General features: G+C 39.2%; 1 protein-coding gene across 1 annotated transcript in view; it reads left to right on the top strand.

Moving 5' to 3' along the window:
* LOC136261089 (adhesion G-protein coupled receptor V1-like) overlaps positions 1-24,562 on the top strand; it is a 259,887-nt gene that overhangs the window by 30,717 nt on the left and 204,608 nt on the right. The window contains exons 3-4 of the mRNA XM_066055056.1: positions 1,243-1,398; positions 17,255-17,458. Of these exons, the coding sequence (XP_065911128.1) occupies positions 1,243-1,398; positions 17,255-17,458 (360 nt within the window). The remainder of the gene's footprint in view (positions 1-1,242; positions 1,399-17,254; positions 17,459-24,562) is intronic.

Below are 24,562 nucleotides of genomic sequence, written 5' to 3'. Positions count from 1 at the left end.
ATTGAAGCATTAAAAATCTTCTTCAGTTCTTTTCTTCTTCCTGTGGTAAAGAAAAAAACATATGGGTTAAAAAAGCCCCAAAGCCAGCCATAGGCCGGCTTTGCAGTATACAAATACAAAAAGAAGTGATATCTAATCAAAAACAGCCAAGCTGTAAAAAAAGGTGCGGCCCCCAAAAAGGCCATGGTGAAAAAAGATGTGAAATCCAAGGTGGCGGCCAAGAAATGGCTGTGATGGTAGGTTAATGGTTACATTTTAATAACGACAATTCAGGTGAATTTTGTGCCGTTTGGTCTTGGCACCAAACTCACCTGAATTGTCGTTATTAAAATGTAACCATTAACCTACCATCACCGCCATTTCTTGGCCGCCACCTTGGATTTCACATCTTTTTTCACCATGGCCTTTTTGGGGGCCGCACCTTTTTTTACAGCTTGGCTGTTTTTGATTAGATAGTACTAGCAGTGATAAAGATGATAGAGGCTATTGTTATAGTGTAGATGTTTTTCCTTTGCTGCTTCAGTACTTAGCGCAAGAGTTAGGGCTGTATATAGTGATGAGCCAGTTTATTTGCATAGCCCCATCACCTCACTGGGGGGTGCCACCTATAGCTACCCTGCTAAGAATTATTACTGGCTCCTCTCTACGACTCTAGCACTAGTACTAAAGCAATAAAGGAAAGCATCTACACTACAACAATAGCCTCTATCACGCTTTATCACTGCTAATACTCGTGTATCGTAAGTGTATTCTAATTAATCAGTGCGTGTGCTAGTTTGTTGATTTATAAGGAAGAGCAGTATCAGCAGTTGTAGCTTGATAGTGGTGTCACCAGTGTTGCAAGAAATGGATAATGCCTGGATTATTGTTTAAAAGCTGTTTCCAGCTTAGTCTGTAAGTCCAGTCCGTGAGTCCAGTCCGCGAAATACATTACGCCAAAACAAGATGGTGGTATTACAGCATACTTGATAAGAAAATCCCTACTTTGGCATTCAACAAATATAAATGTAGAGATTTTCTCACAGAGCTATGCTGTAATACTGTGATTCATCACTTGTTTCATTTTTAGTTTTCAAATATACTAGTTTATTATTTTAGGTGTGCATTTTTCCTTCTTGACCACGTGACTCACTACTGTGATTCTTGATTGTTAAGAAATGCACTCTAATGTTCACACTGTTTTATTGAAAAGGTGCTATAGTTCCACACATTAATACTATTTGTCTGTTATTTCTCAAACAGTGACCACAGTGGAATTCAGTTCTTCTAACTTATCAGTGTCAGAGTCAGATGGTTCGCTGATTGTTATTCTAGTATTATCAGGACAGACTCAGTCTCAGTCACTTAATGTTATTGTCATTGCTGAAGCTAAGAGTTCTTTGCCATCTCCTGCTGAAGGTAATATTGTATTATGTATGTGATATCACTGATAGTTTGAGAAACCTTAGAGCTGATACCTGTTTATGAAATGCCTATATAGTAGAAATTGGTTTTTTAACCTTAAAGGTGCTTATGCCACTATAGTGGCAAACAATACACGATGTTGAAGTAACAACTGCTTTCTTAACACAAAATGTGATATACTGACAGACAGTAAGCAGCTGGTACTGTTTCTCTACTTGTTTCATGGTCTTCTGGCTTCATCTGGTTTCAGCTTAGTGTATCTGTCCTCCATCAACAAGAATCACTGGTAGTTTACTTTTAGGCTATGCTTGTGAGATGACAACAAGTTGACTGATCTTGAATGATTTGTTAAAAGTGACGCTGTTTCAGAGCCACAGTGGACCATATCAACTTGTAGATTGCTGAATATATTTTCCACATGACTTGAATATACAGAGTTTACAAACTTCAAGGATATCTTCTTCTTTAAAGCATTGCACCCCGGAGTTTAACTATTGTAGCATGGCAAAGAAGCATTTCTTGTTGTGAACCAGTATGAAATAACTGGTTTTATATACTAGTATTGCCCACCCACCTTGTAACCATATAGACTATCCTGCTGACAAGTGTAAACATCATAGCATAACTTCAAAACATGTGTAAAAATATGTGGTTGTAATAACTGTTATCATTCCAGCTAAGACTTCCAACTAGAGCTGTGCTATACTATCGATACTACCCAATATCATGATACCAAGTGGCAATACTCTACTTTAAGATTTGATGTCGTACGGTGTAGGTATCGATTTTGCATATAACTAGATAGTTGATGATGTTGGGTCACGTTTTCAATTGGTTTGAGTCCAGCTTTTTACAAATAATCCTATTAGTATATACATAGTTTGCATCTTTATGTACTAAATTGTGGATTGACCAATGTTATGTGCACATTATTAGCTTGGTTATCTAATGTATCATAACATGTGTATAGCATTGATGCCTAAATTAAATCATGATACGCTAAGTAAAGTATCATGATACACAAACTTATTTATGGTATCGCACAGCTTTACTTCCAGCAGGTATGTCAAGTACCATTTTGTCTGCAATAACTGTTTAATCCTTTTATTCACCTTTAATAATTGGTAAAAGTGAATAATTGGTTTCCGAAAACACTGCTGGTTCACAGCACAATTTTACATTATTTGATTATATATGCCATCAGTCTAAATTACAACAAGTACATGAAAAATTTGGAATTTTCAACTAGAGTAGGGACCATAGCACATTGATAAAAAGTACTGAAACAAGTTGGAGTAGTCCATGATATTAAATCATAGTAAAACAATAAGAAGTGTCACATCCCTACTGTGCTCAAGATACCATAATGAAAATGCACAGTAGGGACATGACACTTATTGTTTTACGGTGATTTAATATCATGGACTATGTTACAAGGCATTGTACCTATTTGCGCATGCGTAATAAGTTATTATGTGCTATAATAAGAATTTGGCCAGCTGCCTCGTGTCCTCTCGCAACGCGTATTTCGGCGTCATAACAGAAACTGGGGGCTTGTCCGGGGAGATAAGAGAGAAGAGAAAGAGCACAAGAAGAGGATACAAAGAGAGAACGCACAGGCATTGAGACAGACGTCACGGAGGCTGATTAAAGAGAAGACTGTACTGGTTCCCTGGTGCCGGTTAGAGGCACCCGTGAAGGTGACGCTGTCGTTAACCTATTTTTGTTGTTGTTCTCCGTGCTTCGTTATCGCCTTGTAGCTCACTTTTGTTCACCGCCCCTGAAGATTTCTACCGTGCGTTATTTGGAGTTCACCGACCGATCTGCCGTCCAATGTTATTACACCTTCAGGAGTATTAGTGAGCTATAATTTATTAATATGTCGTTTGATGTTAATAATTTTGTGGGTAACCCATCGAAGACGGAGTTGTATAGTCTGACCAAACCTCAGTTAAAACAAATAGCGTAAAAAGGTAGAAATTGAATATGAAACTACTGCCAAGAAGGCAGAGCTGCATCAGGATTTACTTGATTACTTTGTTGAAGAGGACCTTATTCCTGAGGAGCAGCCTCCCTCAAGTAAAGTAGCCACCAGCCTTCACTGGCCACCAGAATCGTACACAATATTGTTGCAGAGTGTTCTCACAGGGAAAACACGTGAAGTGTACTCAGCACTTTCAGTAGAGCAGAGCGCAGATTATGAGGTAGTAAAGAGAGAGATCTTGAAGACATACGAGTTGGTTCCAGAGGCTTACCACCAACAGTTTCGTGCGTCAAAATGCAAAGATGGACAGACTTATATGGAATTTGCTCGACAGAAGGAGGCACTTTTCAACAGATGGTTAACTTCACAGCAAGTTGGGGGTAGTTTTGAGAAGCTCAAACAGTTAATCCTTTTAGAAGAGTTTAAGAGTTGTGTTCCTGTGAAAGTTAAGACATACCTAGAAGAGCAGAAAGTGAATGAATTACAAAGGGCAGTAACCTTGGCAGATGATTATAAGCTTACACACCAGAGTATGGGTTCCAATGCAGAGACAAAGAGTATTACCCCATCCAAACCCAAAGATACTTCAAACGTTCCTCCACAAGATAAGACTTCTACCCAACCACGGGATCAGGACCGGTCAGGACGTAATAGAGGAATGACATTGAGATCTGGCCCTGTTTGTGCGTATTGTAAACGACGTGGACACCTACTTTCAGAATGTTGGGCTTTGGACAAGAAGGACAAGAAGAAGGGTAATGCCTTGGTAACAATTGGTTGCCGTTCCTCAGCGAATCCAGCAACCAAGACTCCTGACACCTTTAAGCCATTCATATCACAGGGATTCATATCTACTGATGAGAACAGTGCTGTGATAAAGAGAATACACATCCTCCGCGATACTGGAGCATCGCAGTCACTGCTAGCCGAAGGTGTTCTTGGACTCTCAGAACAGTCTGCTACCAGAGAAACAGAGTTAATTCAGGGAGTTGAATTAGGTTTTTCCAGTGTCCCCCTTCACAGAGTATTTTTGAGGTCAGATCTTGTGTCTGGTCCTATTGTTGTTGGCATTCAACCAACATTACCTGTGGAAGGAGTGAGCCTGCTCCTAGGGAACAATTTAGCTGGTAGCAAAGTTATGGTTGATCCATGTTTAAGTAGTCTTCCTTGCATTTCTGATAGCACTACTGAAACCTCAAGGGAAATCCCTGGCTTATTCCCTGCTTGCGCGGTCACTTGCGCAATGGCCAAACAGGCTGAGAAGCAGTATTTATCGTTGGCAAATGATCAGGCCAAAAGCCATATTGTAAACTAATCTGATACTTTCTTGCTAATGACCATGTGCATGATGATTCTTTTACAGATGACCGCTCAAGCGATTTGACCTTGACGTGTCCTGTCCCTACCAACCAACTAATTGACTGTCAGAAGTCAGACCCAGAACCGATCCCATTGTTACAAGATGCGCTATGTGAAGTTGAAGCGGCCAAAGTACTGGTTTGCTATTATATGAAGTCTGGCATACTGATGCGTAAGTGGAGGTCACCCACGGTTGCGGCTGACAAGGAGTGGCAGGTGAGTCATCAAATTGTTGTACCCAACTGCTATCGCGAAGATATTCTAAGTCTAGCACACAAGTCGTCCTTGGCAGAGCATTTGGACATTAATAAGACTTATCAGAAAGTTTTGTCTTACTTTTACTGGCCAGGTCTTCATAAGGATGTGGTAAAATTCTGCAGGTCTTGCCACACCTGTCAAGTGGTTGGAAAACCCAACCAGAAACCCCCTGTAGCTCCACTGAAACCGATTTCAATGGTAGAGGAGCCGTTTATTAGAGTACTGGTCGATTGTGTTGGACCATTGCCCAAGACCAGATCAGGGAACAATTACCTGCTTACTATTATGTGTGTTGCCACCAGATTCCCAGAGGCTATTCCACTTCGGAATATTAAAGCCCGTAATATAATCAAAGCTCTAATTAAGTTCTTCACGCTTGTAGGACTACCCAAACACATTCAGTCTGACCAAGGGCCAAATTTTATGTCAACAATCTTTCAGCAGGTGATGCACCAGTTGAATATCACTCAGCACAAGTCATCAGCTTATCATCCGGAGTCCCAGGGTGCCATCGAGAGATTTCACCAAACACTCAAAACCATGATGAGAAGCTATTGTTTTGATAACCAGAAGGATTGGATGAAGGAATTCACCTCCTGATGTTTGCAGCTAGAGAATCTGTGCAGGAGACCTTAAGTTTTAGCCCATTTGAACTAGTGTCTGGCCATGTGGTTCGTGGACCACTGAAGATGTTAAAGGAGAGTTGGCTGGCTGTAGACGATGACCCTGTAAGTCTTTTGGAGTATGTGACGATGTTCAAAACCCGTCTACTGGAGGCAGGTGAACTGACGAGGAAGAACCTGGGTCGAGTGCAAACACAGATGAAAGTTTGGTACGATTGAAAGGCTAGAAAGCGAGTATTCAATGTGGGTGATAAGGTACTAGTCTTACTCCCTATTGTAGGTAATTCTTTACGAGCTAGATATCATGGTCCATATACAATTGAGCGTTGTATCAATGAGTTAAATTATGTGGTGAGAATTCCTTACAGAAGGAAGCAGAGACAACTGTGTCACATTAATATGCTTAAGAATTACCACACAAGAGATGATTGCTCTGCGGCTAAGTCAGTAGCCCAAGTTGCTATAGTAACAACTGATGAGAACTCAAGCTCCAATGATAATGAAGATGATCTGCTGGATGATTATGGAATCAGACTGAACAACTCTCAGATCATTTCCAACCTCAAGCCTAAGTTGAACCAGCTTAGTCATTCACAGGCTACTGAGATAGAGACCCTGATACAGCGTAACCTTTCACTGTTTCCAGATGTCCCTTCGAGGACAGATGCAGTGTGCCATGATGTAGATGTAGGAAATGCTGTACCTGTTAAACAGCATCCTTACAGAGTAAACCCTGAAAAACGAAGAGTGTTACAACAAGAAGTGGAATACATATTGAAGAATGACCTGATAGAACAGAGACACAGTGCATGGAGTTCTCCCTGCATTTTGGTACCTAAGGCTGATAAGACTCTGAGATTCTGTACAGACTTTCGCAAGGTCAATGCTCTCACTAAGCCAGATTCCTACCCCCTTCCTCGCATTGAGGACTGCATTGATCGGATTGGCCACTCTAAGTACGTCAGCAAGTTCGACATGCTGAAAGGTTATTGGCAGGTGCCACTGAGTGAACGAGCAAAGGAAATATCAGCATTTGTCACACCTGATGGTTTATACCAGTACAAGGTGATGCCATTTGGCATGAGAAATGTGCCAGCGACTTTTCAGAGATTTATTAATCAAGTGACAGCAGAAGTTGAGGGATGTGAGGCTTACATAGACGATGTAATCATTTATAGTGACAATTGGAGCAACCACATTAAACAAATTGAAACGTTTTTTGAGAAGCTTAAGGAAGCCAAGTTGACCATTAATCTTGTGAAGAGCGAGTTTGGCTGTGCACAAATCAGTTATCTAGGCCACATTGTGGGGCAAAGAGAAATTAAGCCAATAGAAGTGAAAGTTGAAGCCATATCTCAGTTTCCCATTCCAAAGAATAAAAAAGAGCTGATGTGATTTTTAGGAATGGCTGGCTACTATCGCCATTTTTGTAAGTAGTTCTCAGTTATTGTTGAGCCACTGACAAATCTACTGCACAAGCAGAGAGAGTTCTTATGGTCTCAAGAGTGTCATATTGCATTTCAGAAAGTTAGAGGCATTTAGGCTTAAGTCTATTATGCTCCAAAATTTTCCGATTATTCATTCTGGCACTTCTTTTTTTTTTCCATCTATTATTCCAAAATTATTCTCACAGCACCCAAAGTTATGCTTACAACTTACACACTATTTAAAGAGTTCATTGCATAAATTAAAGTATGAAGTCATAATATACTACAGTCAATGTCCTGTCTAACGATTGTTGTATCTTAACATTACAGATGCTTGAATATAATCTTGAAGTGACTGTTCCTGTTGGTGTCCAAATCCAGAGATTAGCAGGGAAAAAACTCGTTCGACAGCTGCTGAGGATGGCTGCACAAGTAAAATTTTTTTGACTACAGCACACCAGTTTGGCAGACTTGTTTCCTGACTTTTCCACCATGACAGTTTGTCAATTGTGTCATCAAGATCCTCAGCCTTAGCAAGATAAGCCGGGAGCTCAGCCTTCAAGTAGCATATTTCTTCAGCAGAAATAAATGGAAAGGATTTTAAAAGATCTGCTGATGAAGCATCAGTGTTGAGGTTCCTTATCATTGTTGAATTTGTCAACCGTGAAGCTTTAAAAGCTATTAAATGAATTTTCAAGCTAGTGTTAAGCTGTAGATTAAAATATTCTAAACCTGGCTGAATACACTGCTTGGCATGTGATATGAGCCTTTTTTGGGTTGTAAGGCTTGGTGAAATATCTCTTGCCACAGCTTGTACATTTGGAATATTCTCTACTTGAATTGATGTAATCACCTCTTCAATAGCTTCGTAACAAGTAAATGCTAAAGGCCCATCACCCTCCAGGTTATATGTAGCCTTTACAAAAGGCTCTCCCCAATCAACAACAGCAGCTAATTCAATTTTCAGATGGTGTAACTTTTGCGTATCTTCAAAAAATGAAAGTAGCCTAGGCCTGGTGTGTGGACCAATGTCACTGTTTTTGATCAGAAATGGTTTTATGTCTCCGAATTGTAGCAATAGCTGTTGCATGACCTCCCACTTGCTCCACCATCTAGTATGGCTGTATGTTGCCATAGCTTTACCAGTTTGCTCTTTCCACAAAAACTTTGTTTTAGTGCTATGTGAAAACAGTGTCAACCATGCACTAACAAATTCAGTAAGATTTGTAAGTTTAAAGTGATCACCCACTAGGTCCAGAGTGTGTGAAAAACATCCAATGTCCAGGGAATTCTGGTATATTATTTTCATTGTGCGTATGGCAACGTTGTTCACAGAGGCACGATCTTTCATCGTAGCAACAACAAACTGTGAAGTAATTCCTAAAGAAGTTGACAGCACACCAATCAATTCCCGAGCAATTTCTTCTACATTCAGGCTTTTGGCAAGTAGCTGAATTCTAACCAGTCTTTGCTCTACAGTAAATGAGTCACTGATGAACCTCAAAATGATTGCAAGTGCCTCACAAGTATGAGTTGTCCCATCAAATATGACACCAACATGCTTGTTTTTGATTTCGTCTTTAATTTGCATCTCTTCTTCTTTTACAACAAAGGGAATTAAGTCATACAGAAACCTTCTGTCACATAGGCGGTAGCCACCCTCCTCCAATAAATCTCGAAGAGGGCCAATTTTATTCAAAGGTATACCTGCTCTCAAGAATGATTTTAGCACTTTTACACGAAAAACCTGCTGTGTTTGTGGTAATGTTTCTCCACGAAGGTGAACATCATCATTGTACTTCTGGAACGTTTCTGCTAGATCTCTTTCTTCTGCTTCCTTTTTACTCATCCTTTCCTTTCCTTTAGCATGCTTGGACGATTTGACATGATTCTCCACAACACTTTTCTTAACACTCAGCTCTTCTCTACAAGCTCTACAAAACAATTTCTTGTTAGCAACTGAGAAAGGTTCATTTCTATATTCTTTAACTCGGTGTGCAGGATCAATACCTTTAGGCTCATTTGCAGAAGTTCCTCTACACCTTCGTTTTCCAGAAGGGGGATTCCTAGCCTGAGCTCGCTTCCTAGAGAGGCTCGAGGCCTTAGGAGCTTTCAAAATGCTCAACAATGAATTGGTTTGTGGCTGGGTTGCTCCTGAGATTGTTTCTGTTATCCCGTGATCTCCCTCGTGTTCCCTACTTGAACAGCTGGACCTTCGCGATTGAGCACCGTCAGTAGTACTACTGCTAATGATTTCTATGTCAGAATCAATAAACTCTCATTATCAATCGTTTCATTACCAAATTCATCACTGTCCTCGCTCCCACTGTGTTCATCTGAGTTAAGAACATCGTTCAATACACCGTCCATTGCACTCATTTCCGGAAAGTTCCCGATTTTTTCCGGATACATCTAGAATTTGACCGATTATTCCGGAATATTCAGATTCTTTTCACCATCTATTATTCCCGAAATTATTCCGGCATAATAGACGCATGCCTAGAGGCATTCTCACTCATTGTCCAATCCTAGCAGCACCAAATTTCACAAAGAAATTCAAGTTAGCTGTAGACGCCTGTGATATTGGAGCAGGGGCAGTTCTACTTCAAGAAGATGACAAAGGGATTGATTATCCATTGTGTTACTTTTTGAAAAAGTTTACGAACACTCAGAAGAAGTATAGTACCACCGAAAAAGAGTTGCTAGCACTTATATTGGCTCTGCAATATTTTGAGGTTTATGTTACTGCAGCTAAAGGGCCCATTGTCATTTTCACAGATCGTAATCCACTGACATTTCTACAAAAAGTCAAAAACAAGAATCAAAGGCTTATGCGGTGGAGTCTTCTTTTACAGCAGTACTGCTTAGACATACAGCACATAAGGGGCCGAGACAATGTTATTGCAGGTACCTTGTCATGAACTGGATGATCTCAAGACATAACTAACACTGTTATTTGTTGTATTATTGATTTTATGTTATTTCTTTCTTTCACCCCTGTGTTTTTTATACACATGTTTATCTTAGGCAGAAAGCCATAACTGACTTTCTTCTTTTGTAGGAGGGGTGTGTTACAAGGCATTGTACCTATCATTTTGCTCATGCGTAATAAGTTATTAGTGTGCTATAATAAGAATTTGGCCAGCTGCCACGTGTTCTCTCGCAATGCATAGTTTTATCAATGTGCTATGGTCCTTACTTTAGTTGAAATTCCAATTTTTTCGTGTACTTCTTTGTTAACTTTTTTTGTAAATAATTTTATTATGACTGGTGAACCCATGCTTACCGCATCTGAAATAGCACAGCACTCCTCAGCCCCTTATCTTCTGAAAAGTATCCATTATGCTTCATTGTCAGCCATGTTCAATCTATTGCAGGGCCGGGGCCGAGAGATTTTGAGTGGTCCGACCAGATATAGACTGCAATGAAAGTCATAGTCATACACACTACTCAGTTTTTATTGATCTAATATGATCTGTAAATCAGAGATTATCTGCTTTGGTGTGTTACTTAACTGCATGTGCTATAAGCACACACAGCATGCTAAGCTAGAGGAGTCAGGGAGCATGTTCCCCCAGAGAAATTTTTGAAAATAGGTGCACTAAAATGGCATCTGGAGGCTATTTTACATGCAAAGTCTCTTCTTTTTGTTAACATCAATGGTAATTTTGTGCTATATTAACAATTAATTGAGTTTCATATCTGACTATTATAGCTAGTAGCTAATTTTATTTTCATGATGTATACAAAAATTTCTCACCATGAAAATTTAGTTTTAGATTGTAACTGCATGCTAATGCATGACATGCATGATGAATTAGCTCAATGCAGTGTGCCATGCAGATGACTCACTGGGTAATTTTAAGACAGTTAACACAGATGTCATGGCTTAGACTATAAGCTATATTCTATACTGAATGCTTTAGTAGAGTATCACGATGACTGTTCTATTAGAGTATATTTTGATGACTGCTCTATTAGAGTATCCCAATCCTTTCACTAAAATCAAGTAGCTGAAAAGTGATTGGCCAGACCGTGGGCTCTGGCCCTGATCCATTGCACAGCATTTTGAATCAAGAACTGTTCATAAAGTACCTCTGCAATTCACAAATACCAAAAGAAAGAAATCGTACTGCGTGCCCCAATCATATTAATTATTGTCTGAAAGGTGAAGTATCCATTACGCTTTGCTGTTGACTATGTTCAACCCGTTACACAGCAGTGCAAATCAAGAACTGTTTGAAAAGCACCTCTGCAATCAAAATAGCCACTATGAAAAATACGGACAATTTCCGTTTCGAAGGGAAGCCATCATATGCTACTGCCAAATTGACACTTTTCGCTGTCAGCAAAGATGAATGGGACACAAAGGAGGACACTGGTTAGTCCATGAAGAATTCATTGTACATACTGCGGTATGCCAAAAGGCACCTCTCAGGGCGAAGCTACATCGAACAGTAAAAAGTTCAAGCCCATAGCCTTAGCCGTTATCGAGTTACGCTTACATCAGTCAGTCAGGCAGTCAGTCAGTTAGTAGAAAATTCTTTAAAATACTTTTTTTTAAATTTCGTAGCAACTTAGTGAAAGTGTTTCAGGTCGATCTGAAAGCTTGTTTGGGCTTAGTTTTGCTGCCTCATTGTCATCTGGAAAAATTGAGTCTGGTTTTTCGGGTGATGTTATTTCATGGGCCATGTCTACTCCTTTGTGGTCCCTACTATACAGTAACTATGATTCTGTGTGACCTTTACGTATGAGTTATCAGTTGAATAGCAATAGTCACTATGCAGATAGAGTGCTTGCATTTCTAAAGTTTTATGCAGATTTAAGGGTTAAACCAGGTGTGTGCCCACAGCCAGTTGATAGCCTTTTGTGGCTGGTTTCCTATTGTTGGTTTAGAAGAGTTATGTGTCTGGCATATGTGTATCTGACTCAAGCCGTGTCTTCAAACTATTTTAGCTTTTCTTCACACTGCTGTGACACCATGGCAAGTGCAGCAATTTCAGCAACTGGTCAGTTGAAACAATCATCTTCACTAGCATCCACCTTCATGTTCAATCTTCCACACTCATGTTAAGATTTTGTGACAATTTTAAAATAACATCTAATCCAATCCTATAATAACTCCACCTATTTCCCATGTAACATACTACCAATTCTAAGTCAGTTAGAGACCACATTATTTTTTTTGTAGCAACTGAATTGATTGAAGAGATGCTTCTCATGCTGTCCTACTTGTGTAACACTGTGTAAAGGGCAGAACGTAGCTGAAGACGAAGTGTAATGGCCACTTCACCTTTTCAGTAATTAATTGTTGGGACACTCATTCACATCCAAGATTAACTGTTTGGAATACCTCGCACTGTTCTTTCCTTTGATGCAGTATGCATGAGCTCATTAACCATAATTATGTTTCTTTTTTCTTTGATTCCTAAAATTTCAATTTTTTCCTTCTCCTTGTTTACTTAATGGGTGGATTGATTGCAGAGGCACTTGTTGCTCATTTGCAATGCTGTATAATGGGTGGAACATAGCTCAAAACAGTGACCATGTCAAAGTATGGTGACCTGTGAATTATATAACCAGGGTATGTGTTCAGACTCGTTATTAATTTTGCAAATTAATGTCTGGTGCCATCCTTCCCTTTAACCAGGTGTGTGCTGGTTCACCGGTCAAGGGTCGATTGGTAACAAAAGCAAAAGTCAAATCACAGCAATTCACATGTTAGTGTTTTGGCCAATTTTTCCATCCATATGCATTTTAAGAAACTGAATACGAAGTGGAGGAAGAGTACAGCTGCTGGAACATCACATGGTTTAAACAAAGTTTAAGACTTTAACGAGGTTTTTAAAACATTAAGATCCAAGGGCATTTTACTCAGCACAGAAAAGCCATATCATGTTACCACAAGTTGACACCAGCGAAAAGAACTGTGGAAAACATGGGCAATAAACGTTTTAGCCAGCCACAGGAAAGCCATATCATGCATGCTACTGCAAATCAACACCAGCGAAAAGAACTGGGACACAAAGAAAGACAAAGGTAAGCACGTATTGTGGTTTACCAAAAAGCACCTGTCAGGCTGAAGTGACATCTAGCAGTGAAAAAATCACACCTGTAGCCTTAGTTGCTATGCATCAGTCAGGCAGGCAGTTATTCAGTAGAAACACAAAGATTTTATGATTCTGTAACAACTTATTGGAAGCATTTAATCCACTCTGAAGGCATTTTGGGGCTTGATTATACCTCACCAATACTGCCAAGATTCCTTGAAGTTTTGGGGTGATATTTTTGGCCAGAAAAGCACAAATCTTATACAGTACTATTGTATTGTATGGATACGGGGAATTTCTATTATAAATGTGACTGGATTTGTGAAAAGGGGTCTTCCACACACATCCAATTCTGTGAACTTGGAAGACTATAACTTAGTGTTCAACAAAGATAAACACCTGAAATTTTCTGCCATCCACTGACCTATGTTGGAACTCACTACTAACCAAATTTCAAGTCAACAGCTTTTTCAAATCTCAACTTATGAATTGTCAAAGTTTATAAATTGGATGCGTGTGGAAGACCCCTTTTCGCAAATCTGGTCACAAATGTGATAGTCAGGATATGAAGCCATTGATGCACCAAATTAACATCAACACATTAGTGAAGAAAGAAATGGAACACAAAAGGATACATGCATTGTAGCTGCTATATTAGGCAAAAAGGAACTCAATGAATTGTTAACCATAGCAAAGCGATGCTTGGCTGAAGGCATTAGTATAATTAGTCACTGTAGTTAGTTTGTAGAAAATCTGCTATTCCTTAAAATGTATTGGAAGCACTTGAGCACATGTTTGGTTTAATTTATTCCTAACAAATGCTGCTAAGTGATTGTGAAAGAAACATGAGTCTGGTTTTTGTTGAATATTTTTTGAAAATGCAAACACATTATTGTACTGTATGCTATCTTGTCCTTAACCACTTATATGAGCTTGATCATTTAAATGTTATTTGGTGACATTTGCATAAATTCTTGGCCATAGCAAATGTGCTTACAATGTTTAAGTTAGGTGGAATTCATTAACCTCCTTACTTGCTTCTAAAGTTTAATAGAAATTCAACAATACCTTTGGAAGTACTAGTAACAATTATTTGGATAATTTTGTGGCATGTTTGGACATTTAGTCTATTGATCAAGACACACGGTAGTGTGTCGTGTGGCCCAAGAAGCCGGCGCGTAACACCCGTGAGTATATTGACAGGAAGAAAGAAAACGCAATTTTCGCACCTCCGTAGCTCTGTGCTGCCTTGATGAAACAAGATGATTTTTGCTGTGGACATTCCCTCCAACTTCAGCACTCCACATTCCAAATTTGAGCGAAATTGCTTCACGCATTCCTGAGATATGCGACTTCAAAAATTGGCTTAGTTTCTTCATTTTTTTCTTATTTTTCTTCCTCTTGTCGCACACTTACAAAAACTGCTATAAAACGCGAATGCCATATTCGATTGCCTTGAAATTTGACACACAGAAGGGGGTATAAAGGCGCATCTCGGTACCAACTTTGGCTGGAATACGATAAACAGGCTAAGAGTTATGAGCGATTTTCACAGAAAATAACACCAATATGTTGTCACGCCTACAGGTTAAACCGCGTATGAGAAGAAGCTGAAAATCGGTGGGTGAATAGGTTAACTATTGAACCTCAAACCTTTTGTGGTTTGAAAGAAATTGAGCTAATAACCAGGAAGATACAACGAAAAAACCAACATGTGTAACAATTATGCAATCGAGATTAGCTAATAAAAACAACTACTTGCCACGCCTACCAGATAAACCGCTTGGGGTAATGCTTTGGAAATCGTTGTACAGGTGGAGTAATCATCTTAGAAAGGCTGATCAATGGTGTAGAAGAATCAGACTTAAAGCCACGGAGTTATGACATGAAATCCAACTTGGTGCAGCAAGTGCGAGATCGAGATACTCTAATAGAGCAGTGATCCTAATAGAGCAGTCACCCTGAAGAGAATTCAAGAGATCAGCTAGAAACAAGAAACCTTTATAGAGATCAGCTACACACAAGTCGCCCTATAGAGAGATCAGCCAGAAGAAGTTACCTTGTAGGGAGTTCATGCAACTATGGAAAGAGATAGTTCAACTAGAAGAAATCGCCTTGTAGAGTTCAGCTACAAAGAAACCACCATGTAGAGATTTCAGTTACAAACAAATTGCCCTGTAGAGAGATCAATAGAAGAAGTTACCTTGCAGAGAGTTCAGCTACAAAGAAACCATCATGTAGAGAGTTCAGCTACAAACAAATCTCCCTGTAGAGAGCTTAGCTAGAAGAAGTTACCTTGTAGAGAGTTCAGCTACAAAGAAACCATCATGTAGAGAGTTCAGCTACAAACAAATCTCCCTGTAGAGAGATCAGCTAGAAGAAGTTACCTTGTAGAGAGTTCAGCTTCAAACAAATCACCTTGTAGAAAGATCAGCTAGAAGAAGTCACCTTATAGAGAGTTCAGTTACAAAGAAACGACCATGTAGAGAGCTCAGCTACAAACTAGTGACCTTGTAGAGACATCAGCTAGAAGAAGTTACCTTTTAGAGAATTCAGCTACAAAGAAACCATTCTTTAAAGAGCTCAGCTGCAAACAAATCACCTATACAGAATTCAGCTACAAACAAATCACCCTGTAGAAAGATCAGCTAGAAGAAGTTACCTTGTAGAGAGTTCAGTTAGAAAGAAACCACCATGTAGAGAATTCAGCTACAAACTAGTGACCCTGTAATAACATCAGCTAGAAGAAGTTACCTTGTAGAGAGTTCAGCTACAAAGAAACCATTCCGTAAAAAGCTCAGCTGCAAACAATTCACCTATACAGAATTCACCTACAAACAATTCACCCTGTAGAGAGAGTTCAGCTTCAAACAAATCACCTGTGGAGAGTTGGAGAGTTCAGCTACAAACAAATCTCCCTGTAGAGAGATCAGCTAGAAGAAGTTACCTTGTAGAGAGTTCAGCTACAAACAAATCACCCTGTAGAAAGATCAGCTAGAAGAAGTCACCATGTAGAAAGTTCAGTTACAAAGAAACCACCATGTAGAGAGTTAGCTACAAACTAGTGACCTTGTGGAGACATCAGCTAGAAAAGTTACCTTGTAGAGAGTTCAGGTACAAAGAAACCATTCTGTAAAGAGTTCAGCTGCAAACAAATCACCTGTACAGAATTCAGCTACAAACAAATCACCCTGTAGAGAGATCAGCTAGAAGAAGTTACCTTGTAGATCGTTCAGCTACAAACAAATCACCCTGTAGGGAGATCAGCTAGAAGAAGTTACCTTGTAGAGAGTTCAGCTACAAAGAAACCATCATGTAGAGAATTCAGCTGCAAAGAAATCACCCTGTATAAAATTCTGCCACAAACAAATTGCCCTGTAGAAAGATCAGTTAGAAGAAGTCACCTTGTAGAGAGTTCATCTACAAAGAAACCATTCTGTAAAGAGCTCAGCTGCAAACAAATCACCTGTACAGAATTCAGCTACAAACAATTCATCCTGTAGAGAGAGCAATTAGAAGAAGTCACCTTGTAGAGTGTTCAGTTACAAAGAAACCACCATGGAGATTTCTGTAATCAATATAATTATATAATTTGTACATATACTGATAAAATATTTAAAGTACATCTACTTCATCTTTTCTTTTACCTGTGGAAAAGAAAAAAAGATAGGTTAAAAAAGTCCCAAAGCTGGCCATAGGCCGGCTTTGGGGTATACAAATACAAAAACAGCCAAGCTGTAAAAAAAATGTGCGGCCCTCAAAACGGCTATGGTGAAGAAAGATGTGAAATCCAAGGTGGCGGCCAAGAAATGGCTGTGATGGTAGGTTAATGGTAAAAAATTTTATAACAGCAATTTAGGTGAATTTTTTTCCAAGACCAAGCGGCACAAAAATTCACCTGAATTGTCGTTATTAAAATTTTTACCATTAACCTACCATCACAGCCATTTCTTGGCCGCCACCTTGGATTTCACATCTTTTTTCACCATAGCCTTTTTGAGGGCCGCATACTTTTTTTACAGCTTGGCTGTTTTGGATTAGATATTGTCACATATATGGATGTTTGCTAAGTGTGGATTATAACCATCCTTTTTGTGAATGAATGCAATTTATTTGTCATATTGCATTTGGCTTGTATTAATTTTGTAGCTGGAACAGATTTCACTCCTGGTCGATACACTGCTACCTTCACAAGTGGAGCTACTACAGCCACAGCTAGTATTCCAATATTAGATGGTGATATTGATGGATCAACTGAACAGTTTAGTCTTAGACTATACATTGATGGTGATGGATATAGTATGGGCGTGCAGAAGGGAAATGTTGCAACAGCCACAGTCAGTATTTTGTTAAGTAAGTTTACCTATGCTCCAGTTTAAATACTGTGTGATTACATAGATATTTTAAATCAACAAGGAATTTAGGACCACCTCTCAGATTTTGACAAAGCTTGGTGTGTTTATTGGACTTTACAAATGAAACCACCATGTTTCCAAAAAGTTGTGAATGTTTTACAGTCTTTTCAGAAATATCAAAGTCAAACCCCACCACTAAGCCCACTCCATATATTCGTGGTATAAGTACAGTGGAACTTTTTGAAAAATGACACCCTAAAATGTAGGCAATATGTTATTTGTTCAATGCACATTTATAATTAGAGAAGCCAAAGCCACAGAAGTGTCTATCCAATTGTATGTACACCATTGAAATAGGGCCATGAACAAGTGTCCTGGTTATCAAGCTTTATCATGGTCCCAAGAATATAGAAGGGTTCCACTTTGTACATGCACTTTGTACTTGTAACTCCATGTAATTAATGTAAGGCATTTATAAAAAGTATTTTATTTTCATGCACACTTTGAAGCACCATGGCTTAATATCTTGGTATAACCTCATATTTGAATTATTAAAAAAAAGTGGTTTTGTGCATTGCATGATACAAACAACCTATTTATTCAATATAATGGCAATCCATTTCAGTGGACCTTTAAGACTGCTTGTAACAGTCTGTAAAGAGCACAATAGTAAAATACATTACAGTTATTACTGTCCCACACTAAATCACACGTAAAGTGCATTATGTACAAAGTGAAACCCTGGGACCAAGATAATAGCATGCTGATATTGTGGAAGTCCTGGAGTCTGCACCATTGACATCAGACCATGGATATGTGCCCTAGTTGTCAAGATGTCCACACTACAGGGTATTCTTTTTGAGAAGTTCCACCATACCTATGCAGCTTGTTTGTGGAGTAGGCCTATGTAAGTACACTGTGGTGGCTATTTCAAGACAGTGAAACACTCACATTTGTCTGGACACATGATGGTTTTAGTCCACTTGTCCAATAAGGACCACTTTTGGATTTATTAGACAAGATAGTTACATTGGAGAACTATACTTAATGCCCAACTGAATGAATTGCAGCACAAATGTGGTCTTTCAATACAGGTGGTCGCTAATACAGGTTGTACTGTACTGAAACTCCTTCATTGTCTAAGCAAAAGTTGGCATAGCCTTATTGTGAGTGTTATTAGAGATATACATACACTCATATAAAGCAACAATAGACTATAAAATTCCACTACATACCTCAACATATTTGATCATATCCCTTTGACCCATTGTAGTCCCACTACAAAATTTTTATCACAGATGGACCATGACCCAATAATTATTCACTAAAAAATTCTAAATTTGAACAGTGTTTTAATATTAATGATTAAAGTTTTAATGGAGTGATTTTGAACCTTAATTAAGCTTATATCCCATAATTTATAGATCACTTGAAAGGTCAATCAACAATCTTCAAGTGGTGAAAAATTTTGTTTATAAAGTTACAGTTGACTTTGGAACTCAAGATGGACTAATTTTTCAAATGTTCAGTCATAAGTTAGAAACTGTGTGGTGTAAGGGGTTAAAAATTATATGTGTGATGAACACTACGGGTACTACAAACACACCAAATTTTGTCAAAATCTTAGAGGTGACCCTAAATTCCTTTTTGATTTGACACTTATACATGATGATTTCAATACATATGTAGACACTTATTTATGCAGATACTACAGTAGCGGTCAAAAAAAGTTCCTGTTGCATGTGCACTTACCTTGCATTGTAAAAATACAACGCAATTGCTCTGTTTAGGGAACACAAATGGAATGCAACTGCAATACAAATGCATCACTAGCAAAAAGTGGTATACGGTGGTACAAACCTCCATCAAACTACAATTATAGTACAATGTAGGCTAACTGCTAAGCCATTGATACTAACTGCCATATCTATTGATTTAGTTAATAGTCAAAGATTATTATGATTATTGTTATAACTTAGCTGTAATCTGCCTAATAGCAAGCGAACGGTGTTTACAAACAAAAACTACACCTAGCTTGTACACTATCCAATGGCTACTATAGTTTATATTGTTGTTTACAATCTCTTTTTACGTAGCTGAGTAGCGGCTCTGCCACAACACTTCACAAACCAAATAACTCTCACTGTTTAAACCCCAATGGTCACGCTCGTTTAGTGATTTGGCAGCTTGGGATCAGACTAATGCTTTAACAGCCACAGGTTAGCTTGATCATTTAATTCATTTTGTATCTCGTATAACTCATGGCAGTTTTCATGGATATATCGTTGACAACTAACTCGGCTGCCTTGTAGACGTTTGAGCTCAGTCACAACTTTTCAGTGAATGAATTGCTTTTTAAATTTTCGATAAGTATGCCATGCAAATTATTTCATAATGTTTTTGTGCGTGCTTGTGGTAGTTTTCAGTCCAGTTCCTACTTGGTAGACTTTCCTGGCTGGTTACTGTAGGCGCTCTTGATGAATCTAAATTATAGGAATGTAAATACGTATACAAAAAGATATAGCTGTATGATTACTAACTTGATACATAGACCATCACACTGTTGAATCCTTAGTTTTGTTGATTTATTAGTTGGTGCCCAGCCTTCCTTCAATGTTCTGTAAACTGGTAAGCCTAAAAATGCATGAAAATCGGAACACAGACGCAATGCAAACAGAACACAAATGCACTGCTAAGAGAACACAATGCAAACACAACAGGAACTTTTTTTGATGTTACTGTAAGTGTAATTTATAGCAATGCAGTAAATTGAGGTTATGAAATTCGAATAAATACCTGTCTCAATTATAAGCCAGAGTGTTTCCAGCACATTTTGAAAATGAATGCTGGATCTCAAAATAGAAGTCCAGGCTTTTATTTTATACAAGGAAACACAGTACCCGTTTGCTGCAATTTCTGCTTGAATTCACTCTATATGGAATTTTTAGGCTTCTCAACAGTACTCTAAGATAGGTTGTATGTGGCTTTCAATGAAAATCATTTAAAAAATGAAAAGTTTAGATGAACATATAATAGAAGCAATATATTTAGTTATTGACATAAAGTGAAACCTTGTCTCAACCACCATTGTGGGAATAGACTAATAATTATCCCTTCCAGGACCAAATTAATTTTCAAAGTATGGATTAACTTTGTGTTATAAGGAAAGCAGTGGTCTTCTGTGAAACGAAGACAAAATATTGTTTGGCATTAACTTAATGGTAATTTCATACACTACAATAATATCAAACAGTGACCAGTACTAAAGGTCTGATAGCAACTTGTACTGCAGCCTTTGGATTGTATCACAAGTACTGTTTTGTGTAGAACAGAACTGAGAATAATAAGAATTGATGAATGGGCAATGTCATCTCCACAAAACATCCACTTCATTTTTGCGTTATCGCGTATTCATGAGGTAGTCAAGTGATCTTTTGTACACAATCGAATCACCATCACATACTGAGTTTAATTACTAATGGTTTAATGCACTGGGACAAAGTACTGTCAAGATATGGCTGATTAAAGTAATGGGTGTAGAGTAATGGTGGACAAAAAGGAAAGAGATATTTTTCTTGGTGGCCCAACAGCAGAGGTTTTCTTTGAACAAAGCAATGCTTGGTATAAGTTTGTCAGGAATTTCATGGTGAGTATCGTGGTGTTAGCAAATTCTTTCTACTGTGTACAGACTAGAAGATATAAGGGATTAAGTAAACCCATGTGCTTGCATCCAATATTGGAGTTTGGTCCTCGAGGTGTTAATTAAATGTACTGCTGCAAGTGCAAAGTGGAAAAAATTGCACAAAGGTATGGGCAAGAGACTAATACAGCATGAGGCGAAGCCAAGTGCTGTGTTTGGCTCAAGACACACCAGAGTGCTATTTTTTTCATATTGTACAAGTGTGGCTTTAACTGGTTAAAAGGCTTTCTCACTGTCTTTGTTCAGAGTGTGTACTCACACCGTGTCGGTTTTCAGCCATCAAGCAATCGGTAACTGTCTATATAGTACAAATTTAATCGTAAAACAAACAATTAACATGCTGATTGGTGTGGTGACACTCCAGGGAAGTGTGCACTCAGCATATTTGAGCAGTGCACACCCCCAGGGTGCAATCACCACTTACCATGTATTTTGTATGTGTGCATACAAAATAGATATGACTAGATAACATTTTCCTAGCTATACACACCACCCTTCCACCACACCTAGCTCTATTGCCTACTTTTTCCTTGTTCTAACCACAATAACATTTTTCACAAAGCCATAAAGTGTATGTAACAACACCAAACAAATGAGCACTCATGCAAATATCTACCACAAAACTAGTTAAAGTCTAAGTAGCGAAAGTCTTTGAGCAGGCTGTAGGACCAGGTGTCCTACAGACCTTCAGCACTTGTGCTGTAAAGCATTAACAAATAAGAAACATTGTACAATTGCCATAAAATATACATAACAGCACACAACACAAATAACATTCATACAGATATCTATACACAAGTACTTTAGGGCAACTGAGGAAATTGTTGGAGTAGGGTGTAATAACTTTTGCACAAGCCACGCAGACAAGCATTGTGGATATGGCACAATACATAACTGGATTTACAGTTGACCATGAAGCAAGCATGTCTTCCAATTAGCACAAGATTGCAGCAACGCACCATTTATGCATACCTGGAAAAAAGAAAATATAAGGCATGGCTGGCATTTGACCCCAAAATATTAGGACTGAAAAATATTTTAAATCCAACACAGCAACCGGGACCAGGTGCAGTTACCAAACCACCACCACTAACATCAGTTGGTGGGAGGTGAAGAGCTACCAGTGCTATATGCCCTGGACAGGTCAAAGGTGAGTCAAGTAATCAACATTAATGCATAGCAACACAACACGGTAGCAGCAACCAGTGAATAATCATATAAGTTAAATTTAGCATAATTGATTTGGTTTGGCCATGCACAGATAATTAGCACTTCGTCTACCTGCCCTTGGTCCTCAGGTGCCGTTTAACTACATATGTGTACCTAAGTTTGATATCAGTAATTGGACGCACAACAACTAAGCAAACAATATAACTAAGTTATGCATACAAAGGTTCAATCTTTATACGTGGACAAGTGGACAACCATACAAAGCTCATACAACAATACACGTATACTACTTAATGCATGGTTTTGGGTGGGAGGGAGGGGAAAAGTTTTCTGTCTGCGAACACGCCATGCACTATGGCATGATCTTGTGATCTCAAACTAGTCAAGCCAATTTATTACAATGAATCATTATGACATCATTACGTCTCACGTATCCTATAAGATTGGTTCAAGTGCATTGGTTAACACGCATTCTGGTACTATTACCCAATCGCCCCGGTGCAGAAGTGCCGGGCACTCAAGTTGTCGCCAAAGCCTATACAGCATGGAGCCAGCCCTGCACCTTCTGCTCCGGGGTGATACATCAGATCACACTTCAACATTGATACCTATATAGCAGCTTACGGTACCTCACCTGCGTAGTACCACAAGTTACCTTAGGGTGATGATGGTTGACATCACGGGGAGGCGAGCACCATGCCCGCTTCTCACCACCCAACCACCCCCGAGCATCATGTAGCGGGCTGGCACTCGCCCCCCCATGGGGGGTACCTGTAACGAGAACACACGCAGCAAGGCACAGTTAACACTACACAATAGCAATACATAAAGTACATAACCCCAATTAGCGGTAGCTTAGCAAACGATAATTTGGGTTAGGGGCAACTGAGGGGACTGACAATAGCACACAAGCAATATAACGAGTGAACACGCATGCAGCCTGGTATAAGCCAGTCATGCGAACACACGGTTATTACGCGTGCAGCAACAGCATCATGATCCACGTACACACATGCAATAACACGCATGCAAATAACACGCATGCAAATAACACGCATGCAAATAACACGCATGCAAATAACACGCATGCAAATAACACGCATGCAAATAACACGCATGCAAATAACACGCATGCAAATAACACGCATGCAAATAACACGCATGCAAATAACACGCATGCAAATAACACGCATGCAAATAACACGCATGCAAATAACACGCATGCAAATAACACGCATGCAAATAACACGCATGCAAATAACACGCATGCAAATAACACGCATGCAAATAACACGCATGCAAATAACACGCATGCAAATAACACGCATGCAAATAACACGCATGCAAATAACACGCATGCAAATAACACGCATGCAAATAACACGCATGCAATAATCACGCATGCAATCATGCAAATGACAACTGCAATCACACACGCACACATTGTAAGCCAGCGCAGAGGGGTAAAGCTGTGCAGAAGTCTGAATAAGTTTTGCACTACCTCGTCAGTTAAGATAGTATGTACGTAATATCGCTACTTGCACCCAAATTCCCCCAAAATCTCCCCAGTTTCCCCCAGCGTAGCTGCATGGAAAATACTATATTTGAACTAATGATTGAAGTAGTGACATTTGTGATGATACAATATAGTGCATGTGGAGCAATTTGTCAAGTACATTGTTAGGCAGCTTGACTGTCTGGTTCCCATGTTGGTTGACCAGAGGCATCTGTGCGAGACAACAGTTCATAAATCTTGGATGTTAATGATGGTTGCTAGTGGATGTAAGTGAGGTAGGCATTGCTGGACCATCGACCTAAATTTTTGATCAGCCATGCTGGAAGTCCAGCGGCTGCTGCCGTAGTAGCTGCGCCGATCCGGAAACTGTGAGAAGCAAATTGAGAGTCATTAAGCCCGGCTTGCTGGAGGAGTTGGCGAAGCGACTTAGTGACAGCTGCACGCGTCAGAGGACAGAATCTGCCAGCTTGGTAAACAGGGGCAGTAGGGGCCACATCGCCAGAAAGCTTACGATAACAATCAAAGGCATGCCATGGGCAAGTTGAAGAGTTGGTGTTAAAAATTTTAACTGTGCATCCGCGACGAAACGGATCTGTCTTGGACTGGTGTAGGGTGATGGTAATGTGATCGACAGAGAGCGTAACATCACACCAGCGGAGGTTAGTGTATTCACTCACCCTTAAAAAGCCATAAAAAGCCATGGTGAATGCAGCCCA

This window comes from Dysidea avara, chromosome 7, assembly GCF_963678975.1.
Source record: "Dysidea avara chromosome 7, odDysAvar1.4, whole genome shotgun sequence".
NCBI classification, from domain to species: Eukaryota; Metazoa; Porifera; class Demospongiae; order Dictyoceratida; family Dysideidae; genus Dysidea; species Dysidea avara.
The sequence above is the reverse complement of the archived record's forward strand: the minus strand, read 5'-3'. Positions and strand labels throughout refer to the sequence as shown.